The sequence below is a fragment of the Manis pentadactyla genome, chromosome 17 (assembly GCF_030020395.1).
Source record: "Manis pentadactyla isolate mManPen7 chromosome 17, mManPen7.hap1, whole genome shotgun sequence".
Classification (NCBI taxonomy): domain Eukaryota; kingdom Metazoa; phylum Chordata; class Mammalia; order Pholidota; family Manidae; genus Manis; species Manis pentadactyla.
The window spans coordinates 57,201,631-57,216,846 of record NC_080035.1 but is presented as its reverse complement, the minus strand read 5'-3'; the positions used below and the strand labels follow the sequence as shown (position 1 = coordinate 57,216,846).

General features: G+C 39.8%; 1 protein-coding gene across 6 annotated transcripts in view; it reads left to right on the top strand.

The window, feature by feature from the left end:
• The window catches only part of NALCN (sodium leak channel, non-selective), a 290,775-nt gene that overhangs the window by 224,028 nt on the left and 51,531 nt on the right, over nucleotides 1-15,216 (top strand). For all 6 annotated transcript variants that reach the window (XM_036893731.2, XM_036893732.2, XM_036893733.2 and 3 more), the window contains one exon: nucleotides 5,204-5,277. In XM_036893731.2, the coding sequence (XP_036749626.1) occupies nucleotides 5,204-5,277 (74 nt within the window). The remainder of the gene's footprint in view (nucleotides 1-5,203; nucleotides 5,278-15,216) is intronic.

Below are 15,216 nucleotides of genomic sequence, written 5' to 3'. Positions count from 1 at the left end.
CTTGAAGGAAATAGAAAATGAAGAGAGGACATTTGAAGAAAGTCAGAGAAGGTGCAACATCTACCTTATAGGAGTCCTGAAAGAAGAAAAACAAAGCAGTAGAGCACAAGTACTAAACTTTTCTGAAATATAAAAAATTTGAAACTACCTATTGAGGGCACACACCATGTATGAAAATATGAACCATGAAAGACCAAAACCAAGACATATTCCGCACAAAGTACAGGACTTAAATTATTTTTAATAATTGCTGTCTAGCTCAGAATGAACAAATGCTTTATAAAGGAAAGAACATTAGATTTTCCTCAGATTTTTTCAGCAGTGATGCTGTATGTCAGAAGAAATTAGAGTAACAAAGATAGGATACCCAGACAGAGAACACCTGAGCCAGACTTTCTATATCCAGGAAAACTGACTTTCAAGTTCAAAGGGACAAGAAAATTGTAATCAATACGTAAGAATGTAAGTAATGTAAGATATAAGTAATATTGTTCCCAGGAGCCTTTCCTGAGGAAACTACTAAAAAACATGCTTTGGACAACTAAAATGAACTCCAAAAGTGACTCTAAGTCATTGACATAAGAATTGGTGGTGAGTATTTAAGATATAATTATGTATAAAACTCTGACTCCATAACGACTAAAACTTGTGGTAGCTTATTTGTTCTGCTAATATGAGTATGGTACAACTATACAGACGAGAGAGAGGAATGGTAAAATTATATGCACACGTTTTTTTAAATATTCATTAATTGTGGTGTGCTAGAATAGGTATTATAATTCTGAGACTACTGTCTATGAAATCTGAAATAAAACTAATGAGTAATTATGAGATCATCTAATTCTGTCATCCTTGGCGACCAAGGGTCTCGATGTGTGGAGAAAAAGAGATACAGATGTCATATAGAAGAGATAAATAAAAACTCTGTGGTCCGAGTTTAAACTGAAAATGTCAAAATAAACTCAAAGTGAGAAATCTTCTGCATACGTGGATGTTTTATTGCCCTTGTCTAGCTTGGATTAACACATAGTCTACAGGCACACACCTGATCATCTACATTTGCTCTCTTACAACACTAAACTATGTTTTCTACCTTTATCTTGTATCTACCTACCACTTCAGCATTTTATTAAAAATAATAATAATAATAAAGAGAGAAATGTGGTATCCACATATAAATCAAGTATAAAAATCAAATGAGTATTCATATTTGAACTGTTTATAGTTCATAATGCATGAGCAAAACCGAAGGTTTCTGTGATGACTGCCCTTGTACTGTTCACTATGTAACTTATTCACTATGTAAGAATTTGTTCTCCATGTAAGAACTTGTTTGTTATGCCTCAGAAGATTGGAGACTGACGAAAATTAGGCTTGGGGTGGATTAATGATTGTGCATTGAGCACTGACTCCCCTATACAGAATTTTATTGTTGTTAACAACCATTTGATCAATAAATATGAGAGATGCCCTCACACACAAAAAATAAATAAATAAATAAATAAAATAAAGTGAAAAATAAATAAACTCAAAGTCCTGGCCAGCTCTGGAAGCATACAGACGAGCCTGGACTATTTTGTCGTACCTGAGAACGAGGAAGCTTTGCTAGTGACTGCCGGAGCCAAGGGAAAAAAGAGAACCTACGGGCCGACTTGAAAATGCTCCCAGTGAGCGCAGTTGGGATCATTTGACCCACTATAAGAAGAGTAAATGTAATGGATTAAAATCAATGAAATATGTTTAAATCCTTGAGTCACAATGACATGTTTAAAGCAGTAATTGCTCACCCTAAAAGAATGATGGAAAATCAATCAAGTATATAAAAACTAAAAAGTAAAGGCAAAAAAATCAATATTTATCTTGCCTTTTTCCTATAAGTTGTACTACTGAGTAACCAAATAACACAAGAGGGAAAGTACCTCATTATAAAAGTATTCCAACACATAAATGAAAGAGAAATGACAATTTTACAAACTGAATGAATCATTTATCTATGCAATAAACATCAATACTACCACCATCACAGAAAGAGAGGCCCCAGACATCATGTGCCTTCTGATGAAAGACTTCACCCCCTATGGCCTTGCCAAAGGAATTAAGTCCTAGTCTGATGAAACTCGGGATCCAGCTGCCAATCCGCAGAAAATACAGAAGACAGAGGAACCTGTGAACTATACCATGAATATGCACTTAGCAAACCCCGACTCCTGGAAACCACGGGTCAGATGGCCCATGTTTTTTTAAGGGGAAAAAGGAGAATCTGTAGATTAAAAGACCTAAAAGACATTGCCAAAAAAATCAGCTAGAGCCTTCCATTGCTGTGACCTTCAGCTCCAAATCATGCAACCATAAAGAATGCTATGCAAATTGATTTCAACCTCCAGGCTCTTGAATTTCATGTTAAAGTGCTAATTCTAGAAACATCTTTTCAATTAAAATTTTTAAGACAAAAAAATTTGTGTTGTCTAAAAATTTAAATTTATTTTTGATAGTTCAGTTCAAGAATGGTTATCTTGTGGGGCTGAATGTACCAGGTTTACAAACAAAACCCTCCAATGAAAGATGCTTTTTAAACAAATCTTTTAGTTTTTCCAATGCAAACTCTTGTGTAAATGTCGCCCATACCCTTCCTTTTAAGTCCTACTCCTCTGAATGTTTATATCTAGAGTGAACAATTACCGACACCTTTCATAGCTGTAATTTAAAATTTCAGATCTAAAATTATTCATGAATAGATACCTGTTTGTCTTAAGTATTGCAATAATTATTTCAGGTAACTCTCAGTATTTTTGGAGCCAGAAGAGGGCACTGCAGAGCAGTGCAGCTCTAAGTACTTGGGAATAGCAGTCCAAAAAAGTCCTTTGGTAAAAAAATATGCAAAGCTTTACGACAGAAATAAGAAAAACTGAAAGGATAACTAGGAAGCATACCTCACCATAGGCCTTCTTAGAATAAAGGACTAATATATATAAATATATAACTATCTAAATACTTATCTATGCTTGTAAATATATGCAGATACACATAGATAGATTATACAGATTTAGATATAGATAGCTATTTCTGCTGGGAGTTATAAAATAGTTCTCAAGTACCCCAGGTATAGAGTATTTTGTCTTAATCAGTTCAAGTTTAGGACAAAGGAAATTCTATAGCCCTTTAGTAATCTTAGGCAGTTCAGAAATAATTTTGGATTTCTGCAAAGGTTTTTCCAAACATTAACACTGCTTCCAGCACCAGCTGCTCAATTGCAGAGCCGTGGATAGGTGATTGAATTATCTTATATCACCTAACACTACAGGAAAGACAACTGAGGCATGTCACTGTCCTTTGAAGATAAAACAAGAGTCGTGGGCCTGCAGTCCTCAAAACACCTGCTGTCTTGGGAGGCGTGCAGCCTGGGCTGCTCGTGTGACTGTGTGTGTGCTTAGGCATCAGAAGGGCAGAAGCACCATATCAGCTGGGTCTTCTGTCTCTAAAAGTGAGTCTGAGCAACACTTGTTAGGAGATGCACTGTCTCCAGTCAACGCCGAACATCACCTTAAGGCAGGGAGGGAAATGATTTAAGAAGGTTTCATGATACATCATGATAAGCAGCCTTGTGTGTGCCACCCTGAAAGTGTAATTTCTGAAAAAAATGACATCCACTCTTATCTCCTTGTCTACACATTAATTTATTCTCATAAGAGTTCTAGTGAATAATAAAACCAATTCAGTTTTTTGTTATTGAGAAACAATGAGTGTGCCACCTTTTCTCAGGTGAGGGAAATCGCCAGTATGTTCAACGATCCTTTCCTTTATTACAGATCTGCTGTGAAATATGGAAATTGTATCACTACTTATGATGTTATCTGGGTTGCCAGTTGTGGCCCCAAAAAAAAACAGTTTGTGACCCCAGTCCTTCTCCAGCTGTAACCAGATGGACATATTGGTTGGCATTTCAGTATTTATAGGCATCTTTGGTGATTGGCGCTCTGTGACTTTGCGCATCAAGTTACCAGACTCTTATTTAGGAGAAACTGGATGGTCTCTTTTTACTGAATACAGAGTGGTTCTGTCTCCTGATTCTTTTTCTTCCCTCAGCCTTGTTTGAAACACAGCATGCCTTATAGTGTTTCCTCCGTTTGCCTTGCTTAAAGACCCATGGAGCTCGGCACTTGAACAGATAGTCTACACTGAATTAATTTGCCCTGTGCACGCTGGTTTAACCTCAGCTGGCACCCACTCCCTCCACCTGTAGAAATCTTCCACTTCTTCGATTAAGTCTTTGCTCACTACTTCAGACACACCTATTTCTCCCCCACCCCACATCCCGCAGCCCCTCATCTTTCTACTGTGCAGATTGTCTGGTACTTTATATCTACTGTATTGCACATTTTTGGCTCTGCTAAGCAAAGATGTTGATCCCTAGTACCCTGTACTTCGGTAGTCATACTAAGTGCTCAGTAATCTGTTGATGGACATGAACAGGTCAGTGTCCCGGTGTTATCTTTGATCTGACTGCTGGAGTTACACTCTCTGGTTATTGGTTGTTATGAATCTTCCCAGGAGGGTACGCTTCCTGTTTTCTTTCTCTGCTTTTTTCCGGCCCGTCTGGCTCCCTCTGTCACCAGTCTGATTCCCGCAACTATCAAACAGGACAGAGCTGTTTGGAGAGGGTATCTGGTTGTAGTCAGCCTCCAGTTTTCTCTCTTAGCTTCTTCCCTGGAATAATTTATCATCACCAACTAGGAAGAAACCTTGAAAGCTCATCTTGTTTGTCTCCAGGCCTGTAGGCAACACAAGTCCTAAAGTCATCATTCAGATTAGTGTTGGGTCACAAGCCAGGAACTTGAAACAGTGTAATGTGGATCAGAAAACATCGTACTGGATGATGACATGGAGTCTGGTATTTGTTTCAAGGTAATATTCTTTGGAAACTGCAAGGCCCATTCAGGTGTAAGATGACATTATCGCTAGTGATACAGCCAAAGCAGCACTCCCACAGCTGGGACATGTGGCCCCACGAGCTTGTTTGTAGTTTCTGCACAAATATAAGTAAAAATAGAAAATAAAATTAAATAATAGAATCAATCATATGATGATGTTCTAATGAAAAAATTCATGTTTGACATTTTAATAGTGTTATGTAATGTATGTAATGATTTGTCAATATATTATGCCTTTGTATTCCAAAACTAAAGTCATACTCACAATTTTACAGCTTCGCAAGTCTGTTTTTAGTATCCGGGCAAGGAACCTTCTAGAAAAGGAGACTGCAGTCACTAAAATCTTAAGGTAACACCATTCAGCAGTGATATGTATTTAAATACAAGTGGGATTATATTAAGCAAAAAAGAGTTGTGTTTTTAAATGAGCTAATGTTCTGAGTATAGAGATATACTTTCTGCTAAAGATAGGTTTGGGTAACTATGTGGTTGTATATAATGTCAAATACGTCATTAATGTCTTTCCTGAAAGAGTTATATTTTTTAGCTTAATTGGGCATTTCTTTTCTTTTCATTCTCTTAAACGTAAATTATAGGTATAAACATTTACAGAAAGATGGAAATAACTTACTTTTATTCGAATGAGTTTTATGTCTTTTATGATTTCAAAAGGACAAATCACAATCTAAGGGGAAAATGCAAAAGAGTATGCTCTTTAAGAATAACTGTGGTTCATTAATTTATTTAAAATCTGCAAGAATGAAAACTATACCAACTTTAGAATGCTCATAAAAATGTATAATTATAACGCTACTTTCTGAAATCTACTTTGAAGTTTCAGAAGAAAGATTAAGCTATCTCCTTAAGAGTAGTTTATAAGACTATGTTATAGTATAAAGTAACATGATCGTGACATTCCATTAGCATTTGGAATATAATTTATTGGTGCATTTTAGTACTTACATGTATAAGTAGTACAACTCAGTTCTGGGACCTGGAGGTAGAACTGCTGACAAGTTCCTAGGAAGCCCTCCCGAAAGTTGTTCTAAGGAGGAATCAGTCTCTTCTACTACCTCCGTTCCCGGGAACTGTCATTACAGCATTTTCTCCAGAACGTACATCACCATAACTTGGGTGACTGCAATAAGGCTTAATATATATGACTTGAGTAACTATGCTGACTTCATAACACGACCTGAAATTTGCATGCCAAAAACAACCCTGACTAATCAAGACAGCATTCTAGGTATTTGCTCTTTATATTGGCTGACAATTCACACATAGAGTTGATGTGTTGGGGTACTTTTTGTAAGCTGAAAATAAACATTTCTGGATCTTGTATATTACCGCCACAGAATACAATGAGATGAACCTGAAAGGTCTTGTGGAAATAGAGAAAGGAAAGCTTTTAAGCAAATTTGTAACAGCCTGGGTCCCAATTTCAGTTTGCTTCCAACTAGCTCAGTCCTGGCATTACCATCAGATAACTGCATGAGGCCAGCCTTAAACACTACATGGTACTTTAAGGCCTTTATGAAGCTACAACTATACTGGACAAGTTCATGGTAGGGTCAGGGCCTAGGGTCTTGAAGACATTCCCCCACTCACACAAAACAGATCATGAGCTGGGCCAGCCCTGCAGGAGTACGAATGCACTCACGGGGGAGAGAATTCAGCCTCAAACCAGAAATGGCTCACAAAGGGATGGTAATACTCTGCACCTGCCTTCAGGGTCTATCTGCCAAATTAGGAACCCAAATGACCTTATCCACCTGTGCAGAATAACTGCCTCCCTGCTAAGGGGAATGTGCCCTACAGGTTCCCAGGGACTTTCAGAGCACAGGTGGACCAGGGTATTTGGAATGCATGCAATGCCCGGAGTCTCGCTTCCCTATGAAACTCTTTCTTAAATGTGATCTTCCACTTCACCTTTCCACCACCCTTTCCTTATTCAGCTTCTTGCAGTTTACAAACGAAAGGTGAAGTTATGGTGTGTATTGACCTGAGCTGTAATTCCTCTGGTTGCCAAACACAGGGACTGTTCCCACCTGACTTACTCCAGCAGGGCCTTATCAGATAGCACCTTACTGTCTGTCCAGGTGACAAATTTTTGGAAAACCTCCTTCCAAAAATTCCCCCACCTTAGAGTTAGGTCTTAGGAATAACCTGGATATCACAAGGATGTGTGTTAGCACGTTATTTGAATTGAAAAGTAAAGTCAGACTTTTGCTAACGGGTTCAGCTGATGGATTTGGTAATGAACACCGACTCCACAGGTGACTGATGATACACACCTGAATGGTTAGGATAAATGAGACTCCTCAATGTTTTCTTAAAGTTATACCAAAGCACGTACATAATAATGGTAGAAACCACATCCTCTACTGCTAATTAATGTTGTGAGGGGAAATTTTAGTTGTTGATTTTTAAATGTACAGAAATCATTTTAAAAGAGAAAACATATGGGTACCTGAGCAAAGTTTTTTTTTAACTATCAGGGAGTAGGGAGGCCCCCAGATTTGCCCAATAATTGTGTAGTTTGTGGGACACCCAGGCCATTAGCATTTACTACAGCCCAGAACACTGCAAAAGAGAGAGGGCCCCTGAGGCTGCCTGACCTATGTCACCCTTAAATCTCAGGAAATAAGAGGCTCCAATTAGAAAAACAATCAAGTTCTTTTTTTAAAGAATACAAGTTTGATCTTTAGAAAGGTCATTTAGTTCTCTTGTTCTGTAAAAATGTTCCCTCATTGCTGCTACTTTAAGCTCTGCAAGGATTAGGGATAAGTGTGGATGTCACACTGATAGTTTCTTTGGGAGTGCTAATTTTTTCTCACTAAAAGTAAGAATAGTAGCAATAATAATGATAATATCATACATGCATTATAATAACCCATGAGTTAGAAAGCCAAGACTAGATTGGACCCGTGTCTCTGGGTCCATGGGCATTTTTCTATTCTGTTTTCTAAGGAACAATAACAACTAAAAAGAAAAGGGGGAAGAGAAATGAAAAAGAAGGAAAGTGAAAACATGTATAGTCACCCCAGGGCAAATCATCCCAATGGCTCCACAGAAACGGGGAAGAAGGAACCATTCCCACCACCCTCCCTCTCTGTGTTGTCTCCTTACCCCCTGGGAGACTCCCCTGTCCAGGCTCAAAACAAACTCTGCTGGGGTTGCTGGGAACTTAAAAGTGGAAAGATAAATACTCTATTATGTTGCTTATGGTGAGGAATTTAAAAAAATCTAACTCACAGAAACAGGAGATCGGAGTTTCCAGGGGTGGGGAGGTGCGGAAATGGAGACACATTGGTCAAAGGGCACATCTACCTGGTAGAAGGTAAGTTCTGGGGATCTAATGTACAGTCAGGTGAGTACTATCTATAATTTTATATTGGATAGTTGAAATTTGCTGAGAGTCGATCTGAAATGCTCTCACCACCCAAAAAATGGTCACTATGTGAGGTGATGGGTGTGTTTAACTTTACTGTGGTAAGAGAATTTCATAATATATACATGTCAAATCATGTTGTACACCCTCAACTTGTGCAGTGCTATTTGCCAATAAAGCTGGACAAAACAACCCCCAAATTGTCCTTTCCCATGACCATTTGCATTTTGAGAGAATGCTTTGAAAGAAGGAAAGAGCTTTTTTCAAGGGTCTGCTTTGATGCAAACAAAAAAAGATGTCCAGTGGAGATGTGTTTTAGTGTCTATCACTCTTGATTTTCCTGGACTTATTGTCCACAGCCTCATCTAAGAGGTTCCTCTGCACGGAGGCAGGCAAGAGAAGTCACAGGAGGCCTGGGAAGAAGATACGAGCTAAATCATTTGGCAAATATCAAAGGGGGCATTTGTCCTAATCTGGGTGCAGGTAGAGATGTCACATAAACTTTAAATCCACTGTGATGTCAGAGGAAACTATGAAATATTAGTGTCTTAGAAGTAACTTTTTAAAAAACAATGAATATTTTGGGGAAAATTACAAAAGTAATTCCCAATTTAAGGTATCTAGAGGTCTGACTGTGTGAACAGTAAAATATTTTTATTCCCAGTTCTCTGGGAATTTAAAGATTGGAGGAGATGACTTTCAGGGCTCCCCAGTCCTAACAAAGGATACTGGCTGGGGTGTAGGAAGGCCTGGAGAGGCTCTGCTCCTCTATAATCTTGAGCGGCTCTCTTATTGGACTCGGTTTTCTCATCTGCCTTTGCTGTTAGGCTGCCCAAAAGATCATCTGAATAATCTGTTGATCAAGCGATGTGTAATTTGTTCTCAGTAAAGAGGAAACCACTGTTTCAGCAGTCTTACTTATGTCTCAGAAGGGATGGGTCAGGGATGGGTATTTATAAGGTTTTGGGTTTGGGTTTAAGTGTTCTTAAGTGGAGATCTGGTTGAGATTGGACAGAATTCTTGAGAGTTTAGAGCATTTCATAATATGTACAAATATTGAATCATTATGTTGTACACCTCAAACTAAAATAATGTTACACGTCAGTCATACTTCAATTTTTAAAAAGAGAGTTAACAACTCTCCGGGATACACAAGTAACAAGAACCTGTTACCGACAGGTAACCGCGGCTCTTCGGGGGAGGGCAGTGCTGTGGGCAGGAGCCAGCAGGAGGCAGCCCACCTGTACCCCTCCACCGCCTTCGGTGGTCTTGCCACACACTCTGCTCCATGTTCCAGCCACCCCCTGTTCAGATGGGTTTGCACTCTGCTCTGAATTTCCTTCTTGATTTAGGGTGTTTTCTGAGAAGAGGGAAAAGAAATGGTGACTTTCTGCTGCCATTTTACCCCAGAAATCAATTCTGTTTTATGCCTTTTGCATTTTTAACCATATATGTGTATTGCCTTTGAAAAATAAATACACATAATTTTTAGAAATGGCATTTAAAAAAATAAGTTTGGGATTAAAGGACCTAGCTGGTCAAGGGGTCTTGGCCTGAGTCTCGATGAGCACCATTTGTTTTTGGGTGACTGGTCTGACCAGTTGAGCCACCCCTAGAGAAAGGGGCTGGCTGGTCTATTAGTCTGTAGTTCAGATAAATGGATTTTGGGAAAGTTCCTGAAGCTAACAATGAAATTACTTCTTGGTTATTAACAGCCTTAAGTTCCTGGACAGGAATTCCCTAGAATGAACAGTAAAGTCATATTGATGGAGGGGCCTTAGTTCTTAGTACAAATAATTAAGCTGCAGGCTGCCAGGGGTCTCAGTTCTCAGGGGACCCCATTTTCAAATACCCATCTTCCATTTGAAACAAGACCACACATTATTCCAGCAAAGAGTATGCTGTATCCCTTACTGTGAACGGGAATGTCAAGCCCACAAATGAACAGGTCTTGCAGAGAGAAAGGGTCCTAGAGTCTGAGGTGTTTGAATCACAGGCGGAGTCACCATGATTTCTATACATAACCATTTTTATGTTCTTCTACTTACTATTTTTAAAAATTAATTCATGCTCTAAAAAATAGAAATGGTCTCCTGGATATATTTGGGAATGCTCTGATGAGAAACAGAAGGAGGGCATTTTTACAGGACTTGAGAATCTTGCCACACACTTACATGCAGGCGATTCACTTGGCATGAACCAATGTCTGTACTGTTTTTTCCGAGACTTATCTGGAAAGTCCTGTGAAAGAGAAGGTGTTCCGCCACTGAAATTATAAAACCCAAGACTGCTCTTAAGTTCCCTTTTGTTTTGACTTTGACTCTACCATTCAGCTCCACTAAAGAAAGCTTCCTTCCAAGGGCAAGTGACCTTTTCTCCACATCAGACGAAATCGAAACAAATAGCCGTGTGCTTTCAAAAGCATCACTACCTCTACTGAGATGTCTCTAATTCAGAGCCCTGAAATCGAGCAAAAATGCATTATCATTCCTGCGAGGCTGAATGCATAGAGAAATGTCAAAATAAAATAAACAGTTGACATTATTTTAGAAAGCTCCTTCCTTCCAGCAGCAGCATCCACAGCTCATTAGTCAGGATGCTACCTTTGTAACCCTTTCGAAAGCTCGGCTTGGTATGATATTTGCATTCCGGTATTTGGGACTATGGCAAAATTTTCCTTGTCATGCAGTTGTATTAACGATTTTCTGAAGTCTAAAGAATGGTGTCTAGTTGAATGTTACTACAAAAAAATTAAGTATAATTAAAGCATGTGTATGGTTTATTTTAAGAGAACCATTTTCATTGACTACAAATGTAATTTATGTACTACATAAATATGAATAAAATCACAACACATTAAGGTAAAGGTTTTTGAGTGACATTAGCTGGATTTACTTCCTGAAAGTGCTCATGCACTAAGGAAATATTTCCGTAGCACCTTATGCCAGGCATTTTCCTAGATATGGGACCCACGGATTATTCCCACAAGGAGTTCACGTTTGCCCTTAGAAAATATTTATGACACTACTTCGATGTGGAGCCTTCAGTAATATCTCTAATTCTCTGAACACAATTGTGACAAGAAAAAGCATACATACGATAGTCCATAGTTCCTTTATTGAGTGACTTTAACAAAATGATCTATATAAAATGTACCATAAAATCAAATGAACAATCCAGTATTGGTATTGCATACCTTAATTATATTTCCATTATGCCACGAAAATGCCTTTTTAACATAAAGATAGAAGGAAATAAGAGGCAAGAAAAGAACTGATGATTGACATTTACTAAGGTCCATGTGTGATGCTAAGCTCTTACGTTTCTATTTCAATATATACAATGCACCTATGCAGAAAAAGTACTATTATTACCCCATTGTTATAGATAAGAGGACTGAACCTTGGAGAGGGCAAATAATTTTCCCAAGATTACATACCATAAATATGATTCTGAGTATTACACCAATCAATATGAACCACCACGTGATTTCCCGAGTAAGCAGCCACATTCATGTGTCCCCCAACAGCTTATGCAAACAAGTTCTCTCGTTTGTTGGAAAGTAACTGTGAGCTGAACACGGCACCCTGGGACATGCTCTTTCCCACCAGACACCAGATCCTCACAGCGACCCTGAAAGAGAAGGCTTACCAGCTTGTTTTAGAGATGAAGAAGGCTCAGGAAGGTTAGGTGACTTGTCTGAGGTCCCCCTGCCTAGTGAGTCAGGGAGTCAAGGAGCCAGGCATCACACCCTGGCCTGTGTGACCAAAATCCATTCCATGCATTAACTACCACTCTGTGCTTTTAAATTATAGAGGATCCCTCCTTCTCGGCCCTTACATTGACAAACACTAAATCCCTTGTTTTTCCATACTTACGGCTGTTCCTCAGGGTCTGTTGACAGGTTCTACATGATGCAGTTACCAGGTCAAGAGGGCAATTAGAAGGTGAAATCAGCCCCCACTGTACCTGCTAAGGCATGTCACCCTGGCCGAGTAGGGCCCCCTGACATGGACCACATACCTCGGAGGAAGGGGCACCTGTTCCCAGTTTATGCAGAAGCTGTGTGGGCTGCTGGCATCCTTGCTCTTTGGGGCACTTTAGGTGTCTAGGACCAAAGCTCCCTTCAGTCCCTTCCTTCTCTCTCTTCACCCTCCATAGAACTTCCCACGGTAGAGGGAAGCAGCCATGAGTTATCTTGACGTAATAGAAGTATCTTCATGGAAAATCTTTTGCTGGATACTGGTTGCAACTCAAACCCCAGATACTGATGGGTAAGTCAACCCAGGCAAACTCATCTCTGGACTGGAACTATGTGGCCTTCTTGACACTGACCTACAAAGGTGGCCTCATTCGTGTTCAGTCCATACAGTCACATAGGCTGTGCTGGTGTAGTGGAAATGCAAAGAGGACAAGCTTTGCACTCAACCACCCTTGGCTTTGCATCCTCCGAGCAGCAGTGAGTCCTTGGGGAGTCTCAGTTCTTCATCTGTCGGGTGAGAATATAAGCAATCTCATTGTAAATGAGCAGTGGGCACCAGGTGCTCGCGTGGCAGCTTAGGAGCCAGACTGGCTCCACCGCTGTGATGGCCTTGGTAACACGGGGTCGCTTTTCAAAGTACCTTCAGATTGTTTGGTGGCTGTACTCCCAAACTAACTACATAGACTCATTAGCCAAGGTTGGCATCACCTGTATGTGGCTACAAGTCCTGAGAATGGAGAGCCGTGATCTTTGTGATGCCTGAAGTGCAGCTGGGACATTCTCCGCTCTGGACGTGCCAGCAGAAAACAGACCCATCTCAGAAGCAGGAGACCTTCGAGGCCTCGTCAGTCAGCATCTTGCAAGGACAGCCGGCAGAGGGCACAGTGAGACACAGCCACTGGTGTTGGTAAAGGCAAGCCTGACTGACTTGGCAGGTGGAAGACTGACTGAGAGGGACTTAAATCAGGATGATTGGGTAAGAGGCTGGTGATCAGGGCACGAGGAGCAGCTGGAGCAGAATCTCTAACCGCCTTCGCAGGCACTCTTAGGAAAAGAGCATCAGTGGCCATGGTGGAGACAAGCAGGACGTTGTCTTCTGCAGGAGCTGTGGTCGCCTGCCTGGAACCGTCGGTGTGCACATCAGGTTGAAGCTCTGTAACTTCCACGTGGATGCGGATGTCGCGAGGGGGCTCCGTCATGGGCTGAAGCTGAATGAGAGGGTTTCTTTCCGTCACCTGCCTCTTCAAGGGCCTTGCTCTCCCAGCTGTCTCCCCAGAGTCTAGGTCAGATGCACTGACACCTGGCCTCTTCCCTAGAACATGAGCGTCTTGGTCACATTTCTCTGGAAGACAGGGTGAGCCTGATAATGCAGAGATTGGACAGACCATCGAGTTTTCTAAGGGAAGGAATTCAAACTCAAAGCCAATGAGTCCGTTCAAAGGGCCACCTGTTCTTGTGTGCATCACAGCTTTGTGACCAGAAAGCTGAGGAGAAAGAGCCTCTTCCTTCCTCCTCTTCTCCCAAGTCTAGCTCAGAGCTGCCGGGTCTGTGAAGCCGACCCTGCTGAGTGGGAAGTCGAGCAGCCTTAACCATGCCAAGCCTTAGCTTCTTACCCTATTTCCTTTTTCCCATTTGGCAAGTTCTCCTTTTTAAATTATTGTTTTATCAGTTAGCCCAGCAATTCAGCAACTTTGGATAAGGTCACGTCAATTCTCTGCAGCTCCAGGTCTGGGCGCACCTCTGCAGGACACACTCAGCACCAGTGAGGGGGACCCGGGGACTCTGAGCACCCCACAGGCCCTTGGCCAGACCCGCCAGCTGCTGGGCTGAAGTGCTCCAGCCCCGGGAAGACAGGGCGCTGGCAAGACTGCAGGTGAAAGGTAGGAGGACAGGGGCACCCGATGCTCAGCTTGGGTCAGCCTCCTAACACAGCAGCAATGTTTTACGACCAACATTAGGCAAGAATAACCCAAAGTTTTAAGAAAACAGAGTACTGGGCATTAATATGCCCAGAAGTAATTAAATATTAAATTATTAGTACCTGATTTATTAAATACACTTATTAACATATTTTACGTATCTCGATATTAATATTTAAATATGAATTGTTGATATTTAGCATAAAGTAACATGAATTAATATTAAATATTAATCAAGTATGACTTACATTAAATATTATCATAAATACATATGTGTGATTCTATTATGACTGCCTACTTGTTAGTTTTCCTTATTAAGATTTTCATAATAACAAAAAAGTTCTTGTAGATGAGTTGAAAGACTATTTGGAGATAGAGACTAAGTAAATAGATGGAAATTTAGTGTATTCAGAGCACAATAAACTAAGGAGATGAGATCTGTGGGTATATGTGTTTGTATAAAACATAAAATAGTGAAAGTTTCAAAGAGCAAAGTATAAGTTAATTGAAGCAAAATAATTCATTTTTAAAATTTTAACAACCAAACTTCCTTTCCTTGAACTTCTCTGAATTTTTTTAATTGAGATATATTGACAAATAATAATATTAGTTTTATATTAAATTAGTATAGTGGCTTCATGTGTACAGCATAATGATTTGAGAGGATTTGTACGTATTTCGAAATGATTTCCAAAGTAAGTCTAGTTAACATCATTCACCATAAATAGTAAAATAATCTACAGACATTTTCCTAAGTAAACAAAAGTAAATATTTCACCAAGGTGTTTCTCTTACTGTTTCATCATTGGAGAGTAAAATAATTTTTAATATAGAAAATATATATCTGTAGTAATATAGGAAATATATATACAGTTATGCATCATTTGCAAAATTTCTCTTTTGTTATAATAAAAAGTTCAGTCTTTGCACTGTAATTTACATTTTTCTGAGTCAGTAGTAGGGTTGCTAAATTTGAACCCCAATGAATGGTGTAGG